Source organism: Physcomitrium patens, chromosome 24 (assembly GCF_059467195.1).
Source record: "Physcomitrium patens ecotype Gransden chromosome 24, ASM5946719v1, whole genome shotgun sequence".
NCBI lineage: Eukaryota > Viridiplantae > Streptophyta > Bryopsida > Funariales > Funariaceae > Physcomitrium > Physcomitrium patens.
In genome coordinates this window covers 1,533,689-1,551,632 of record NC_143433.1, presented here as the reverse complement: position 1 = coordinate 1,551,632, position 17,944 = coordinate 1,533,689, and the positions used below count along the sequence as shown (strand labels likewise).

Here is a 17,944-nt window from a genome sequence, read left to right as displayed (position 1 = left end):
ATGTATTAATTTTTTTTTAAATTCTTTAAATAATAGGGAAAATATCATGTATACCCTTCAGATATGTTGAAACAACAATTCAATGTTGATAATAGCAAATATACCCTTGTATGTGATAAGCTATCACCAATCTTCTTTTTTTAGATGCATTTTATTGTGCAGATTTTGGCCTTGCCTAGTTTTATCTTTTTGATCATTGCAAATTTTTTGCCTTCTTTTCTTCTGTTGATTTGTATAGCATGGGGGTGATGCAACTTGTAGACTTTAGACTTGTTGATGTGCATATCTAATTCAACATCTTTGACATGCCTTTAGTTATGGATTGACATTGAAAAAAATATGCTGATTGAATCCTTGATAGATTACAAAACTCTCAAATCTTGTTGCATCAATATAATATAGAATTATATATTGCAATGACATCCAAAATGAGGAGTAATTGATTTTCTCACAAAAATGAAGAGAATAGTTCTATGGACGTTGAGATTAAAAGGTGACAAATTGGTAAGAGATTTGACTTGATGCAAGTAACTTGTGATTGCCAAATCCAACTTTTTGCAATTTATGAGTTTAACAACTTGGAGATAGAGACAACTAGCATGAGTACTAGATGTGTTGAGGTTCTCTCTCACAAGCTTGCATATTGTGAGTATATGTGGTATGTACAAAAGCATGACTTACACAAGGCACAAATAACACATTGAGATCCATGCTAGATCAAAGTCCACATCTCTCATCTATGGCTATATTTGGATTGCATGAGAGGATGAGCCTTATATGCTAAGGTTGCAAATATTCTGCAATGGATGCATGATCCATTGAGTTTTCCTCCTTTGACTCACTTCTCTATGAAGGATGTTATCTAAACTAGCTACAACTTATAGAATGTAAAGGCCTTTGTTTAACATCACAGACTTTGCCTTTCAATAGTAAGCTCCTACAACAATTTAGTCTTTTATTGGGGTACAATTTTGTCTATCTTGAAAAAAAAACTTGATGTCGTAACAATCACTCTTCTATACTTCATGTAGACCATGTAAAAAATTAATAATAAGATTTGTTTGTATATCAATGCACATAAGCTTCCAGCGTCTAAACATGATAAGTAGTTGGACATCACTTCATGGATTAGAATGGTTAAAGAAATGGTTAGTGATGAAAAAATCACTTAGAACTTGATGCAATATTTGTGATTTTAGCTCAAGAAGACAAGCCAAATTTTGTTGATCCTTCTAAGACATTTGTGGCCCAAATTGTAGGCACATGAGCAGCTTTGCAAAATAATAAAAAATTATTGTGTATTTCAAAGAGATGTTGTTATATGCACTCTACCATTATGTAGCCTCAAGCCACCATAATGCCCACAGGATTGTTAGAAAGCCAAATTTGCACATCAAAATGCACACGATTTGGACCCCAAATGATGATTAAAAAAAAAAGAAAAAAAAGAATGGTAATATCTTATCACATTCAAGGATAGATTTTCTATTATTAAAAAAAGTGGGATAGATTTGCTATTATCAAGAATACAAGGGTATATTTAATATTTTAGCATATTTTAGGGATATATATGATATTTTTTCTTAATAATAATTCATGATGTGTATTATTGTGTGTAATTTTTAACATTTATTAGTGGAGTTAATTTGAATTTGAAGGAGTTTTTATTACTCTAATTCATTAATTCAAATTAACATGTTATCAAAATACTAAAGGTATTATTTTTAAAAAGATATTATTTTATTTTATTTTATTTTATTTTTACACTATATAATTTTTTATTAAAGTTCAACAATATGATTATTTGATTGTGGTTGTGATTAATGACTAATTTTGAAAGAGCAAGAATTTCTTGCTAACATGCTACTTCAAATAAATTTCAATTGCTATCTAGTAGAATATTTAAACATATGTTATTTATTTTTTTGATAAATTTCTACTTATGATTTTTTAATATTTTATTCAAAGTATATTTTAAATAATTTAGATAGGAAGTTGTTAAAGCCACACCCCCCTAAACTTGTGATGATTAATTTTGAGGGACTAAGAACAAGAGACAGAGATAGAAAACAATTAATAAGGGCTAGGAATGGGGGATAGGGAACATAGAACAAGGAATTGAGATGAGAGATAGACAAAATTGATGATGAGATGATAATGTGGAGTGTTGCTTTAATAACAATATTATATTAATTTTTTATCTTAAAAATAGAAGAATAAATGCAAAGATATTTTAACATACAAAATAAATCCATTGTATTAAAATTAGACAAAGAATTTCTCAATGTTAAAATAATATATATATATATATATATATATATTATGTCATTATGAATGTTTTTATTTTGTTTTTATTACTAATAAATATTTATTTTTAGAACTATAAATATATAAAATTTATTTTAAAGTATGATTATTTTTTATTTTTTGTATTAAATTTATATCTAAGACATGTTGTATACATTCAAACATATTATATATGTATATATTTCTATTTATTTTAATTTTTTTAAAATAATAAAAAAATTAAAGTTTTTTCTATTATTATTTAAAATATTTTAATCATAATCTGTATATTTGAGTTAATTTATTTTAACTTTTATTAAATTAACTGATTTTTTTCAAAGAATTTTCTAAACCATATGTCGGATAGAAAATATAAACTTGTTGTAATAAATGTAGAAATTGTAGACAGAATAATTTCTTAGATTATAATAGATAATGGAAGTATTAATATTATTCTTAAGTATGTTATAAACACATTGGATTTAAAGATTATTCACGAGACAATTTTGAAGATAATATTACAAAATTAAAGTTAAATTTAGGAACTTTGCATATAAATTAGAAGTGTAGATTATATGATATCATGTTATGTGATATATTTATATTAAGAATGTAAAAAATATCTTCTACAATTAAAAAGAAGATGGTTAAGGCAATCTTTAACAATAACAAATTAATAAAATTTTAAACTCTTAGATAATTGAACTAAAACCATAATATTTAGTTATAATAAACTCTAAGCTTTAGTTTCTTTAGAATAGCCCCTTCTAAGCCTAAAATCTAATGAAATCAGTTCTATCTAATCTAACTCAACTATAGCTATTGTTTCATCAAAATATATTGGTCTTAGGTTATAAAAATAAAAAAATAAAGATAAATTTATTAAAACATTAGTAAAAATTTTATATGAAAAAAAAACATCTACATCAAATTTATAGATACTATTTATTGATTGGAGTTTAATGTTCATTACACAAACTTTTCAACCATTTTAAATAATATTTGAAGTCTATTATGACATGAGTTATCATCATGGTTCTTTAAATTTAAACATATAATTGATGGCATTAAAGTTGGATATGATACACTTGCTTATCTACTTGTATCTAAAGATTAGTAGTAAGATGTTAGAAATTTAACCACTTTCTAAGATTTCTTGTGCCATTCTAAAAAGATTAACAATAATAACTAATTAATAATGATCCTTCTAAGATACCAATTCTCTCGTTTGTTTTTGTTCATTAATATAAAAAAATGTGTAAAAGCAGCTTCAAAAAATAAAATAAAATAAAATAAAATAGCAAGAACTTGTTTTATTCAAAAAAGACTTGTCAAATAATAAGTATGAGTTCCTTCCTTTAAAAAGAGGCATTAAAATATGCTTGTATTGAATAGATGGAAATATTTTTAATTATTATTTTTAGAAGATTTTACATTTATTGAATATATAAATTTTTTTATCTATTTCTTTTTTTGCATGAATTTAAAGATGTCTAATAAATAGTTAAACTTATAATTTTCTTACTAAGAAAGGTATGGTGATAAGCTTTGGTAGCAATAGTCAAGATAATAAGAGCAAAAATATATTTAATATTCAAGTAATTTAATCCATTTGATTACTTAAGAAAAACAAAGTTGATATTTGTAGAATATAAGACATAAAAAGTGTGAGTTTTTTTAGCATCATATTCAATACTATAGATATATTTATTAAATCTATATGATGGAACAACATAAGATAAATTAAATCCTTATAAATCTTAGAAATCTTGATTGGCTAACAAATCTCTATTTTTTAATACTTTAGTCTATTTAAATTCTAATAAATTTTAATCTAACTATCTATTTGAGTCCAAATTCATAATAAACACTCAAAACAATTATATCTACAAAGTTGCAAAATTTCAATTACAGATTTGTCAAAATATTCATAAAACTTTTGAAAATGTTAATTCTGCTTTATTTCTTAAAAATAAAGACAATTGAATCTAATCTTGACTTTGCAAAGCTCTTACAAAGTCCATAAAAATCCAAATATCTTAAAACCATTGTTTATATGATCTTTTTCAAATTTTCTTTCGAATCTTACTCTCTAATTGCAAAAAATCTTGCATTTGTCATAAGCGGTAGTTTTATGTCTTGAGCTTTGTTTTTGACCTTGATTTATAATTGGTGTTCCCTAAATATCAATCTGAGAATTTTTTAGTTAATTTTTGCAAGAAACTACTTTTTAATTTTACTTAAAGATGCCAATAGTATCATTACTTTTAATCTATCTTATTTTGCCTTTTTTATGATGCCACAAAATATTAAAAAGTTATTTTAATAAAAATATAATATTAGCACAAAAAATTCTACTACCTTCTTATATTTTACTTATAATTTCTAATATAATTTTCTATTAAGTCTTTAATTAATTTCTTTTATAATATAAGTCTTTTAATGCTCTTTCACTTAATAGTTGTGTTACAATACAATATTAGGCATAGTTACAAGGCATTTAAAAGAACTTTCATCAAATGAATTTATTAATCAATAAGAAGAAATAATAGAGAAATTAGATTAATATTTATGGAATCCAATGGATATTCTATTACTATTACAAAAGATTTTACAATTTTATGATAGTCTTAGAAATATTATTTTAATAGAACTCTTTGTTAAACTTAATATTACTTTGGCTACAATATTTAAGAAATTATTTTTAATAAAAAGCTATATGTATGTAAAAAAAAATATTGCAATAAGAAAAATAAAAATAAAATATTTAGAACATCTACACTTGCAATATCTAAGACAATTACTTCTAAATGCCATTTAAGATTGTATGTCATGACTTCTGATTAATAAAGATGATCTTTAAAGGTTGAACATGATAGATCTTGTGATGGATAGATGGCCTTATTAAGGACATTTTTAAGCATAATATGGCCAAATACTTCAAGACCTATGCTTATGGTTATTTTGGAAGCTCTTATTATTATAGTTCAAGTGTTAATTGAAAAACAAAATAAGGCATAGGCATACATATTTTTGAAAAAATGCCACCTCAAAGAATTTTAGGTGCATAAGTCTACGAGTATGTTTAAATATTATGTCAAAATCTTGATGAGCTAGTAGTAATAGTTGTTACAGCTTTAGAATCCTATATCCATCAATTGATGTTGAAGAAGATTAACTAGATCTATAGACATAGCATATCAATATCATTGCATCTTTTTGGTTGTCCATAAGAAAGAAAGGTTGATCATATCTTACGTAATGGACAATATATCTAAGTTGTAGTAGAAGATGATTAATTTTGACTAGTATTAGTTAATCATATAAGAAGACCTTAATTATCATATTTGTTTATTTATATTTTGAGAAGGTGGACTTGATCTTATATTTGATATATATATATATATATATATATATATATATATATATAATGACTCAAGGAAGCCAATGCAATGGAGCATGAATATTTCATGGACTTTCTTACATACACCACAAGTGCATTTGATATGACAAAAATGCAACATTGTCAAATCTTTGATGAAGTTATGTAACTCACTTCTATGATTTGGTCTTTAGAAATGTATTTAGCATTTCAAAGGCACAACAATAGTATCTTTGAAAAAAATATAGCCATATATGCTTCAAGTTAGGAAGCAAAGAGTATTATATCTCAAGTTGTACAAAAGATAGTCTTTCTAAAAACTAAATTTATACAATTAATAGATGATTTGTATATGATTAAAATTAGAATATGAATAGCTTAAATTTGTAAAAGAAAAAAATATATTAATACAAAAAATAGAAAAGATACATAATTATTTAAATATTTAATTCAAAGAAGTAAATATATAGAGATTGTAATATTATTAGTAAAATACCAAATTTGATTAATATCAAATGCCAATACTTGAAAAATTATTTGATATAATTAGGGAGGCAAGAATCTTTAATATTTTGGACTTAAGCTTAAGAAATCACCAATTATCATTGTGACTTAAAGATATGGTAAAGACAACATTATAGAAAGTAGATGATGATAGAAGAGATGTACTTTTTTATTAGAACTTTTTATTTTTTGGCTTAAAAAAATGCTCCAAAAAAATTCTAATGTGTTATACATTGAGTCTTAAAGGTGTTGATATTTGCTTAGTGTTATCTTAATGATGTGATAGTATTTAATAAAATATAAAGAGAATATGTGAAGTACTTGTAATAAGTTCTTTAAAAATTATAAGCATAGAATCTTTGTCTACAATACATAAAATATGAAATATCTTATGATCAACTATCTTATCTAAGGCATATGAATATACTTGATAGATCAAAAGTACAATAGGCAAATATTGAAGTATTAAAAATGATTCTTCTACCTAATGATGTATTGCATTTGGGAGCCTCTATAGAATTATCAAACTATTATGAAAGATTTGATTATGGTTTTAGTATTTATCTAGACCATTGATTCTATTGTCATTGACTCATTAAGAATAGATGTGAAGTTTTGGCTAAAAAGAAGAATTTGAAATCTTAAAAAGAATATTAGATTTAACATTTGACTTAAGTTAGTAACATGCTTAGCAATCTTTTTGATTCTATAGAAATTAGAGTATATTTGGAATTGATATAGTATTGGCTTAAAAAATTAATGATAGCAAGAAGTTTGTCATTACATTTGCTTTATTAAGAAAAAATAATATATATATATATATATATATATATATAATCTTTGCAAGTTAAATATTAAGCAATAGTATAGGCAGTAGGTTATTTTTGCCTATAGTTTTATGGCTAATACTTTATACTTGTAATACATCACCAACCATTAAAATTCTTGCTAGAATCTAATAAATTTATTGAAAAGTTAGGTAGGTTGGCCTTATTACTATAAGAACATGATTTTGAAGTAGTTTTTAAGATGGAATTGTAAAATTTAGATGCTAGTGCTTTGAGTAATAATCCAAGTCTTTTAAATGAAGACTTAATTGATATTAGGTGGAAAAGTAGGTTAAATCAAGGTGCAATAATAGGATGCCATGTTGCATCTTATTTGGCTTAGTTATAATAAAGATTTAACTAAATTACATAAGATATTTTAGAAGATGATGCTAATAAGAACTTAAGTCAAAGAGTACTTCAAATCTCTATAGATGTATAAAAACATCAAGAGATTTCATATCATCTATAATATTGAAAATTTCCACATAATACCATTTCTAAAAAGAAAGATTATATAGTTTATTGTATAACTATGTTTTATTAAGAAGATGGTTTTATATTTTATAAATAATAAGGTGGGACATGAAGAGTGATTTATCAGTTTAATCACTATTTTTAGTTGATATAGCAAGTTCATAAAGACTTGGGGCATTTTAGAGTATACTATATGTATTCAATGCTATACAATTAATATTTATAGATGGAGATGCAATAAGAGATAGTAACCTATATAGAGAGATGAAAAGTCTATAATTAAATTAAATAAAGTTTCAATAATTTGACTCTCTATTTGTAATCTTTACTAATTATGTAGAATCTTGATTTTATTGAACCATTAATAACCACACCATGAGGTACAAAATATATATATATATATATATATATATATATATAGATCTTATATTAGATAATTTTAGCAAATAGATTAAATTAATGGTTTTATTACAAAATTATCTTAAAGCTAGCAAAAGCAACGTTTTCAAATCATATTCTTATACGATTTAGAGCCCTTACAAAAGTGTTGATAGATTAAAGAAAAAATTCTCTTTGGTCATTTGAAGAATTTTGTACTAAAGCTTTGTTTGATCATCCTAAAATAAATAGAAAGCATTGAAAGGTAAATAGATTGACAAAGAGAGTAGTTTAAATAGTAAAGTATTGATTACTTAAGTAGTAATTGTTAGTAAGCAATGACAAAGATTAAAATTTGAAATTTATATAGAATAATAATAAATTATTGTATTAGCCAATAAGCATCTCTTACATCTTTTAGTACTTATCAGTTATTATATGACTTAGAATCCATATTATAATTAGCAATGAGAGAAAAATTAGATCCAATTGTTGATTTGAATGATTTAAGAGTTTTTCCATGCCAATAGCTATGAAATATTTAACAATATCTCAACACCAATCATGTGTAATCATACAAAAATCTACATTAATCTTTATATTGATTATAGTAATTAATTTTTATAAAATTAATTATCATTAAAAAATAATAATGAACAAAAATATAAGGTTAATACAATAAATTATCTTCTTTGTTGTTTGCATATTGTAAAAGTTATATACTCAATATTGGCAATTGTTCTAATTTGGCTTAGATTTCTATTACAAGTGGTGAAAGTTTGGAAAATATTTTCTAATTAATTATATATAGAATACGTTGTAGACAAATTTAATTAATTAGGCTTCAAATAAATTAAAGGCTTTAATCATATCTTTGCTAGAAATATAAGTTGGATGAAACTAATTGTTCTAACTAAGTTAGAACATATTAGTTCTAATGATAATGAAGTCTTTAAAATTGATTTGGGATAATTAGAACTAAACTATTATATCCAACTTTAGAGAGGTATAAAAGAAGATATTTTGGAGTTGGTTTGGTAGAGCAAATCATTGGTTGCTCTTCTCCTCTTATATTCTTCTCAAATCTTCTGTATATAGTGAAATATTAGAATGTAAGATGTAAAGCATTATTTATAGATTTTTTCTTGTAATTTCATTTATAATGTAAGATTGATTCTTTTGAAATATAGAAGAAGCTCAAATATAGAGCTCATTGTGTTACTATATACTATTGACTTATTAAATTAAAATATGTATTTTATAATATTTTACCTTTCTATGTTATTTTATTATTTCTTTTAGCTATTATGATTATTTTATTATAAATTAATTTTATTTTTGTAGTCATAATTTAACTAAAATTATAAATCAAAAATTTAATTTTATTCATAATTTTTATGTTATTAAATTTTTATTATTATACTAGCGGTTGGCGCTTGCTTTGCAATGCATTAGTCCAACCATTTTAATGTAGTTCTTATATTACAAAAAAGTTTAAAAGGAAGGTAACAACAATCTACATATATAAATATGTCTTCATGACCTAAGCATGAATTTTAAGAATGTAATATAATAGAATAGAGTAATAAATTTTAGAAATAAAATGCATCTAAAGATGCATGCATTGGAAAATATCCATTCATTGAATAGTGAAATTCAAGATGTAACCTTCTTCAATTGAATGGTAAGTTGTCTCAATTGAGAAAACATAATTGAACACCAAAAGAATGCAATTGGATGGAAGGGGACGTCGCCAAAGTGTGCATGAATCCTAAACATGCAGAGTTTGAAATAAAATCTTAACTTTTCCATCTACCTGATTCAAGTGTAAATATTTATAGGAATTTATATGACAATGTCATGTAAAAACCTCATGATAAACAATGTTTTTAACCGTTCCCATGGCTTCATTGTTGTCATTGGCAACCTTAATGTTTGCAGGATGTCTACCACGAGACAATGCCACATATAATTGACCATGGCTAAATACTTCATTGCGAAGATAAATACCAACTCGATCATATGATTGGCCCTGCGATTTGTTGATTGTTATGGCAAAAGCACCAGTGACAGGAAATTGTCTCCGGCAAAGTGTGAATGGCAAGCGGCTATCGTTGCAATGATGTGTGATTCTAGGAATCAATACCTCTTGGCTACGATAGCGTCCTTCTACAATTTCACATAACAACACACTGGAAGACACTTACAAAAGACACAAACGACTACCATTGCACAAACCTTTTGCCGGATTCAAGTTCCTTAGTAACATCAAATATTGGCCACATTTAAGACTTAATTGGTGAGGAGGCAAACCGCTCAATTGTAAAGAATTCAAAAACTCTACTAGGTAATGATGGGCATGTTCATCATTCTCGTGAATAAAATCAGCACTAAAACATTGATGCACATCACTAGGTATACGATCGGTGATTTTTCGGTTGATTTCTTGGGCATCATCATTCCGGACAGCCAAAATGACGCGCTCAGAAAAATCAACCGGATCATCAAAAATAGCATCAATGAGACCATCTAAAGAATTTCCAGGAGCAACTAATCCTAGCGGTAAATCTACCTTTGGACCGGTTTTGCCCTCACCAATATCTAACAAAAATCGTTGAAAGTCCGGTTGACTTTGCAAACGCATGTTAGTGGTCAAATGAAAATGTTGCATTAGTGGAAATAGGTATGAATGTCACAAGCAAGCTTGAACAGTTTGCTTGCGACCTCCACGTACAACTACAGGCAAAGTTTGGCGAAAATCACCGCCATATAATACTACAACACCACCATTTGGACTATCTATATTGCGTATATCTCGCAATGATCTATCTATAGCTTCAAACATAAAACGATGCCCAGCATAAGCTTCATCAAGTACAATCAATTGTACTTCACGTAAGCTTTGACCTAATGTAGACTAGGCACTAATGTTACAAATTGATGCATCGTGCAACTGTAAAGGAATAGCAAGAGTTGAATGTGCCGTTCGCCCTTCATTCAAAAGACATGCGGCAATTCCACTTGTTGCCATTGCCATACACTTGACATTATGACCACGAAGATAATCCAATATGGTGTTATACAAAAAGGTCTTACCTGTACCACCAGGACCATCTAAAAAGAAAAGCCGATCTGGAGAATCAGAATTTAAAACGGCAGTGGTCACCGCATTAAAAACAATGTATTGTTCTTCGTTGAGCCTACCTACATCCTCCTCTAGAAAAGTAATGTTTTGGTTATCAAAATCAATATTGTCATTGGAATCACCGCCAACATCAACAATGTTTGAATAACCAAACTCATTCAATTCTTCAATATTAAAAAAATCTGTAAGATGTTTGTCTGATGATGACAAATATTCTTCAATGGACAAAATTGCTTTGCAATAGCGATTTTGATCATTGTGCCAATCATCAGACATAGCATCAAGATGTGTCTTTAGTAAGCTAAGAGGATCTAGCGGTTGTCCAAATACAAGAAGTGTTGCAAACAACCGTCGAACTTGTTTAGGCAACGCAATGACAGTTGCCTCTTGCAGATAATTTTCCCATTCAGAATCATCTTGTAAAAGTCCTCTTGCAATACAAGCGGCCTTGTACGTTGGATGCACTATATCCTGAAAACAAAGTAGGTCCTCAAATGAAGTTGGTGCCTCGACATGAGTCAACAACAAATGCAAGTAAAATACTTCGGTACCTATGGGAACCATGTTTATCCGACCAAAAACTTTTATCTTACGTACTCTTCTTTCCCACATGTTATTCTTCACATCCCACTTGTAATAGAGTGGAAGATCCATGTAACGAAGAAGCATATGGTTGCCTTGATTGCCAGAAGCAATTAAGGCACGAATATGGCAATTAAGCTCAAAAAACTTGGTGAGTTTAGTCTCAGCATTTTGATCAATCACCGAGTGCAAAGATGTTCCTTCCTTAAAAGTAACATATTGCTGATCGGGAAGGTGAACAGGCAAACGACAAATACTATGGCTCTTATTATTAGTTTCAAAACCAAAGAGCCTCCAACATGCTTCTTGGGCGGCCACATAACGACCCTCTAAGAAATCCTTAATCTCATCTACCACTTCATCTGTTTCTACAACACTACGATCTGAACCTTTAAAAATATACTTATAGAGGTATTTGACAGTTTTTACAGAACTGCAAATTTCCACATTAATGTGACAATTAAATCGACCTATCAAATATGGATTGTATGGCACAACCCATCGATTGTCTAAACGGACAATTTGTCCACGTACACGTTTCTCGATATATCGACCTTGATTTCGACGACGGTACAAAACATGTCCGTCACCATCTACCTCGGTAGTATCTCGAGCTTGCATCGGATAGTTCTTTGTACATCTATCGTCTTCCATGCATGGACAATTGGGATTGTCCAAACCACATGGTCCATGCATCATGTGCTTGGCAACCGCGGCATACAATTGCGGTTGTCTATCTAAATCAGGAATCTCTGCACATACTATCCTATCTACAAGGTCACAGTCATTGACCTTGTCTTTCAACCAAAGAAGAATGTGTGCATGAGGAAGACCACGTTTTTGAAACTCAATAGTGTAACAAAAAGCAATTGTCTCTCCCATGACATTCTTCTTCGTAATCTCATCCATCAATGCTCTTAACTTGAGCTCGAAAACATGCACAACAATATCTGGACGATCAGGAGGACTTTGACCTGGCTCAAGCTCATCAAGAATCTCAGGCCAGATCGGATTACATGTCATTGTCACAAACAAATCGGGTTTTCCTAAAACTCTAACCAAAACCATACTATCATGAAAGAGTTTTTGCATGTATCGGGGGGAACCAATGAATGTTGTAGGTAAGACAATGCAACGCCCAATGCGTGCTCCATTGTCTTCCTGCAAAGCATCTACGACCCCTTGATAGCACTCTGCAGAAGTTCAGTTTGATGTTGCCTAATGAAAAGCAAATTTTCATGTTCTACACGTAAATACTGATCCACTACATATTGCTGGAATAATCTACCAGCCTTATGTAATACATTAGATTCTGGGCACTTTTGAAGCAAATATTGGACATATGACTTTAAAGTCACTCCAGTATCTACTTTAAAAGTTGGTGACCACCCACATCGCCCGTCAAGAAACAACAAAGGATAGGATAAAGCATCGTAAGCTGGATGAATTTCTTTTATTCGTATTAAATCTCCACCACGTTGGTGAAGAATAATATCTCTACCAAAATTCATGTATTGTTCGTCAAGAACAACAGCAGCAACTTTTGGAACTACTTGGCGATTATATCGACGGGGATGTTCACCAAAAGGAACCTCATCGGAGATACGAAGTCCCATGTTTTGTCCCCTTTGAAGAACATCACGCGAAGACTTAAAACCACGAACCAACGCATTTATGGATTCTAAAACTTCTTAAATGTTGTTAACAACATCACGATGAAGATCATCAAAAATCTCCATACGACAATTTGTTTGTAAACCATCATCCAAGAAATAAATTTGTGCAAATCTAGCACCTTCGTCTAAATCGGGTTGTAAATTTCCAATGTGATGGCATAACTCTCCGTTCACACGAAAAGTATATACCCCTCTACCTTCAACTTGGCCAGAGTGAAACTTACTACGCATACTTGTAAATGCAAAAGCTTGATTATACTTTTGAATGGATTTAAGGAACTCTCGAGATTTAGGTGTTGTGCCCATATAAAGCTCATTGAGCATTAGATGGACAATGGGGTGATTAACATGTTCATTGGCAATTTTGCCATTGTAACAACAAATGGTATTTTTTTCTTTTTTAAAACGAAAAGCCAAACATTTTGGACATTGGATGCACATTGATCCAACACTATCAACATTGACATCTACAAAATTATCAATGGTAGACAAAGCACGAGCCATTCTCTAGAAAGATGACAATATAATAAAAAAAGTGGAATTTAGGATAGGAAAATGAAGACCCTATCATAAATTCTAAACTCCACAAAGATAAAAAGATATATCAATAAATAGGATTTAGTGTAGGATAGAAGAAATCCTACCCTAAATCCTAAACTCCACAAAGATTGAAAAAATTCATAAGAAAAAGCAGAGTTTAATGTAGGATAACAAAAATCCTAACGTGAATCCCAAACCATTTCAAAACTCACAAAAGTAAGGTTTTTGATAGTACCTTTGTAAGCTTGTGCTCCAAGAAAGTTGCACCTTTTGATGAAATTTCACTCCACTCTAAAAAGTTTACGTTCAATGCACTACACTTCAAAGAAAAAAAATAGATTAGGTTGGCGCTTGCTTTGCAACACATTCGTAGCCAAGAGGTATTGATCTAACACACAAAAAACATGCATGAAAACAAATGTGATGAACATATTCTCAAGCCATACTCTACCTCCAAAGTTTAGACTCTAAATTTTTTTTTTGAAGACACTTAAAAATGTCGATTTTTGAAAATTTTTGTCACAAATCATTTTCTTTCCTACTAAATGAAAATACACCTAAAAAGTCCAAATCCGAAGTCGGAATTCAAAAATAATTAGTATTTTGGGAGATATTAACTCACTGTTAAATGAATTCTGCCCAAAATACAGTTTCATCCATAGTGGATGAAAAATTGCGCAGCGGATGAAAACCATGTATCGGATGAAAAAATGCAACAGATGAAAAATCGCGCAGTGAATGAAAAATCGCGCAGCGGATGAAAAATCACAGCGGATGAAAAATCATAGCGGATGAAAAATTGTTGGGCAAAAAAAAAGTTAAAAAAAGTAAAAGTAAAAGTTTCGGCGATGTGCACATCACAAAACAGCTGCTCGTTTTTGAGTCCTTGATGTTTTTTGTTTTTTGTTTGGTTTTTTGCAACTAAAACCACTAAATTTCAACTTGATTTGAAAGTTTAATGTTTGAAAACTTGATTTTATGATTATCCAAAATCAAAAATTACCAAAAATTTCAATCTTTCAAAACCTTTCAATCTTTCACAATCTTGCAAAAATTGCAATCTCACCTCAAATTTCTTGAACAATCTCCACAACTTGAACTTTGTAACTCCAACTCCAACTCCAACTCCAACTTTGTATTCAAACCTCCAAGATCACATCAACCAACTCCAACTCCAACTTCACAACTTACAACTTCCAACTTACAACTTCCAACTTACAACTCACAATTTACAACTCAATCTTGAAGTGCACAATCCAAAAAATGTTTTGAACATCAAATTTGTAATCAAGAGCTTCAAAATTGTAATCAAGAGTTTCAAATTTGTTTTGGGTAAGCTCAAATTGTAACACACACTTTGGATTGCACACACCCACAAACTCAACGTTCAAATTTCAAAACCGCGTAGTAATAAACGGAGCAGTCAACCGCGCAGTCAACAAAAGTAAAAGTAAAAGTAAAAGTAAAAGTTATAGCCACAGTAAAAGTAAAAGTCACATTAAATGTAAAAGTAAAAGTCACAGTAAAAGGAAAAGGAAAAGGAAAAGTATAGTTGACTTTTGATAGGGCTTATGATTTTAGTAGTATGATAATATTTTAAAAACATAGCTATATATATTATTCTTATTTTTAAATAAATTATAATTTCTTATTACTAAATTTATATGTATTATATTTTATATATTATATATGAAAATACACATTGATAATATATAGTTTTACTTACTTTAATCAATACAAAACTTGGAGGTTTCTTATATAATTACTAAGAAGGTTTTAACCATAGTATGGATATTTAAGGTATAAATTTAATTTCTAAATATTTGATTAAAATTTTAATTATTAAAATCTTACATTTAGGATTACTATTAAAAGTATACATTGAATGCATTTACAATCAAAATTACAATTATACTATTTGATGCAAGTCGTTTTCTATCCACTACAAAGTTTATTTCTTTTTGAAAGTATTGAGATCATTAAATGTAGTCGGCGCTCTCCATGATATTTACTATAGACTACGGTAAATACCATAGCTACAATATTTAGAGTCTAGTGGAGAAGTACTATTTATCCTCTTCTCTTTTCTCTTCTTGTATACAAGACACAACTAGATGAATAGATTTTTGGGTGTGAAGCTCTCTCTCCTTAGAAACCCTCTTGTGTGTATGACTTACTACTACTCTTGTGTGTGTATGACTTACTATTACTCTTGTGTCTTTCTAAACATTCTCAACAGAAAGAGCTCTTTTAGAGCAAGATTTTGAGTAAAGGTGAACCCAGATTTGTCCGGCGTTGCAGAGCAGCGTTCTGATGAATGAACAAATGAATGAAGGAATGAATGAGTGGCTAAGGGATCGATGAATTAGGGTTTCATGCTTCATCTGTGGAGAGCAGCATCGGAGCCCTATAATACCTGCCATTGCTCCGTTGCAGAGTATCGGGTTGCCATGTATCTTGGAATCCAGGAAGTGTTGTCTTTCTGGATCGATGGTGTAAGATGTGGTTACGTTGTTTCCCCGCTTCGTGGATAGTGTCGATGCTGCTGTAGTCTCGGCTCTGGGGGCTGCTTGGGTGGATTTGTGCAATGCTTGATAGTGAGGGGGTTGGGCTCAGTGTGGCAGGAACGCATCGTGCCTTGGCCGCCGCCGAGAGTGAGGCACGTCTGGGTGCTGAGTTGTGATTCCAGCCCGCATTTGGGCTTCGGGAAGAGTCGGTGAAGGGGGAGAAGTCGTTGGCGATGGGGATTTGCTGTGAGATGTCTGTGCTTGTGAAGCTAGGTCCTCCGTGTGTGTTGTGGTCGTTGTTGTAGGGGCTGTGGGTGGTGGGGTCAATGAGATGTGTGCGGGTGGGAGGAAGGTTAATGGGTAGGCGCTCGGTTGGAATGTGAGGGATGTGCCTGTGCATGAGGAGGCTACCATGAGTAGATTGGTAAGTTGTTGTGGATACAGTTGTGACTGCGATGGAAATGGTGAAGGGTTTGTGAGGCAGTGTGGTCTGAGGTGTGGAAGGCACCCGAGTCCAAATCCCCGATGATTAATGACATTAGCTCTATCCGGAAATCCACATGTGGACAAGAGATATAAAGTATGAGGGAAAAGACTTGGGTGATGGTTATGTGTTTTGTAGGCTGCATCGAAATGAAACCTGTCCTGGTGAAATTTGATGAGAACCCGGAAATCATAAAAACGTGATCTTGAGAAAGCTACACAACTCAAAAGAGAAATACATTTTGGACATTTGCATCTCATGCTGTGAACTGATGAATTAGTAACTTTGTCACTATTCACTCGGTGTAATAATTGACCTAGCGTTTAATTTGCACCCCTGTACAAGGAATCATTTAAAATACAGTAAATACAATAGGAGTTTTCACAACTTTCACTCTTTTGTTTCCTTTCATCAGCGCGATTCTAGTAATAATCGTATGTTATCAATGATTTAATACATATTTGATTTTCAAATCAATCTTACTATGGATCCCATCAATGCTCAATTCCTTGTGATGTAACGAAATCGCTTAAACAAATGAAATCGCTCCTTCGTAAATTAAAACTACTTGTGATATGCAAAAAAATTCTTTTAGCTATAGAAAATTGATACTCTCAAAAACATAAACGATTGTGAAATACTCTTGATGTCTAGTCACACTAATGAGATTCTTTGGTGTATGAAATTGTAACTTAGTATGTTAATTACCAAACTATGATGTAATGATGTATTAAATGACAACTATCTACAAAGTGAAATGCATGAAAAGGTGACATTTTGAAGGACTTTACATATTATCATCTCAAAAAGTCTTGGAATGATTTTGTACTACCAAGATAATATTATGGTCATTTTAATTAATGTAGACCTTGATGCATTATTATTAATATTATTATATTTGACCAATTGGTCCTACTAGGCAATGCAGTGTAATGTCAGTAGAAAAATTGAATGCATCTACATTCTTTCTATATCTAAACTTATGAAAATGCTTATGGTCTGGATAGATTTGCTTAGGAACTTATTGAACAATATTGTGTGATTGATTGTGTGACTTAACAATCCATATAATATCAAGTATTTATTTACCAAAAGTTATACAAAATTACATTCCAAGGAAAATATCCTATAATCCCAAAAAAGAAACTCTTATGCA

The 17,944-nt window shown here is 29.8% G+C and overlaps 2 protein-coding genes across 2 annotated transcripts; both read right to left on the bottom strand.

The window, feature by feature from the left end:
- Window positions 1–9,712: 9,712 nt before the first annotated feature.
- Window positions 9,713–10,498, bottom strand: LOC112278641 (uncharacterized). The gene is made up of 2 exons (XM_024512248.2): window positions 10,168–10,498; window positions 9,713–10,023 (listed from the first exon to the last, which is right to left on the bottom strand). The coding sequence occupies exons 1-2, from the start codon at window positions 10,496–10,498 to the stop codon at window positions 9,713–9,715; spliced, it is 642 nt and encodes a 213-aa protein (XP_024368016.2).
- A 273-nt stretch (window positions 10,499–10,771) lies between these two features.
- Window positions 10,772–12,604, bottom strand: LOC112278640 (uncharacterized). The gene has a single exon (XM_024512247.3). It carries the CDS (start codon window positions 12,602–12,604, stop codon window positions 10,772–10,774), a length of 1,833 nt encoding a protein of 610 aa, XP_024368015.3.
- Between the last annotated feature and the right edge of the window lie 5,340 nt (window positions 12,605–17,944).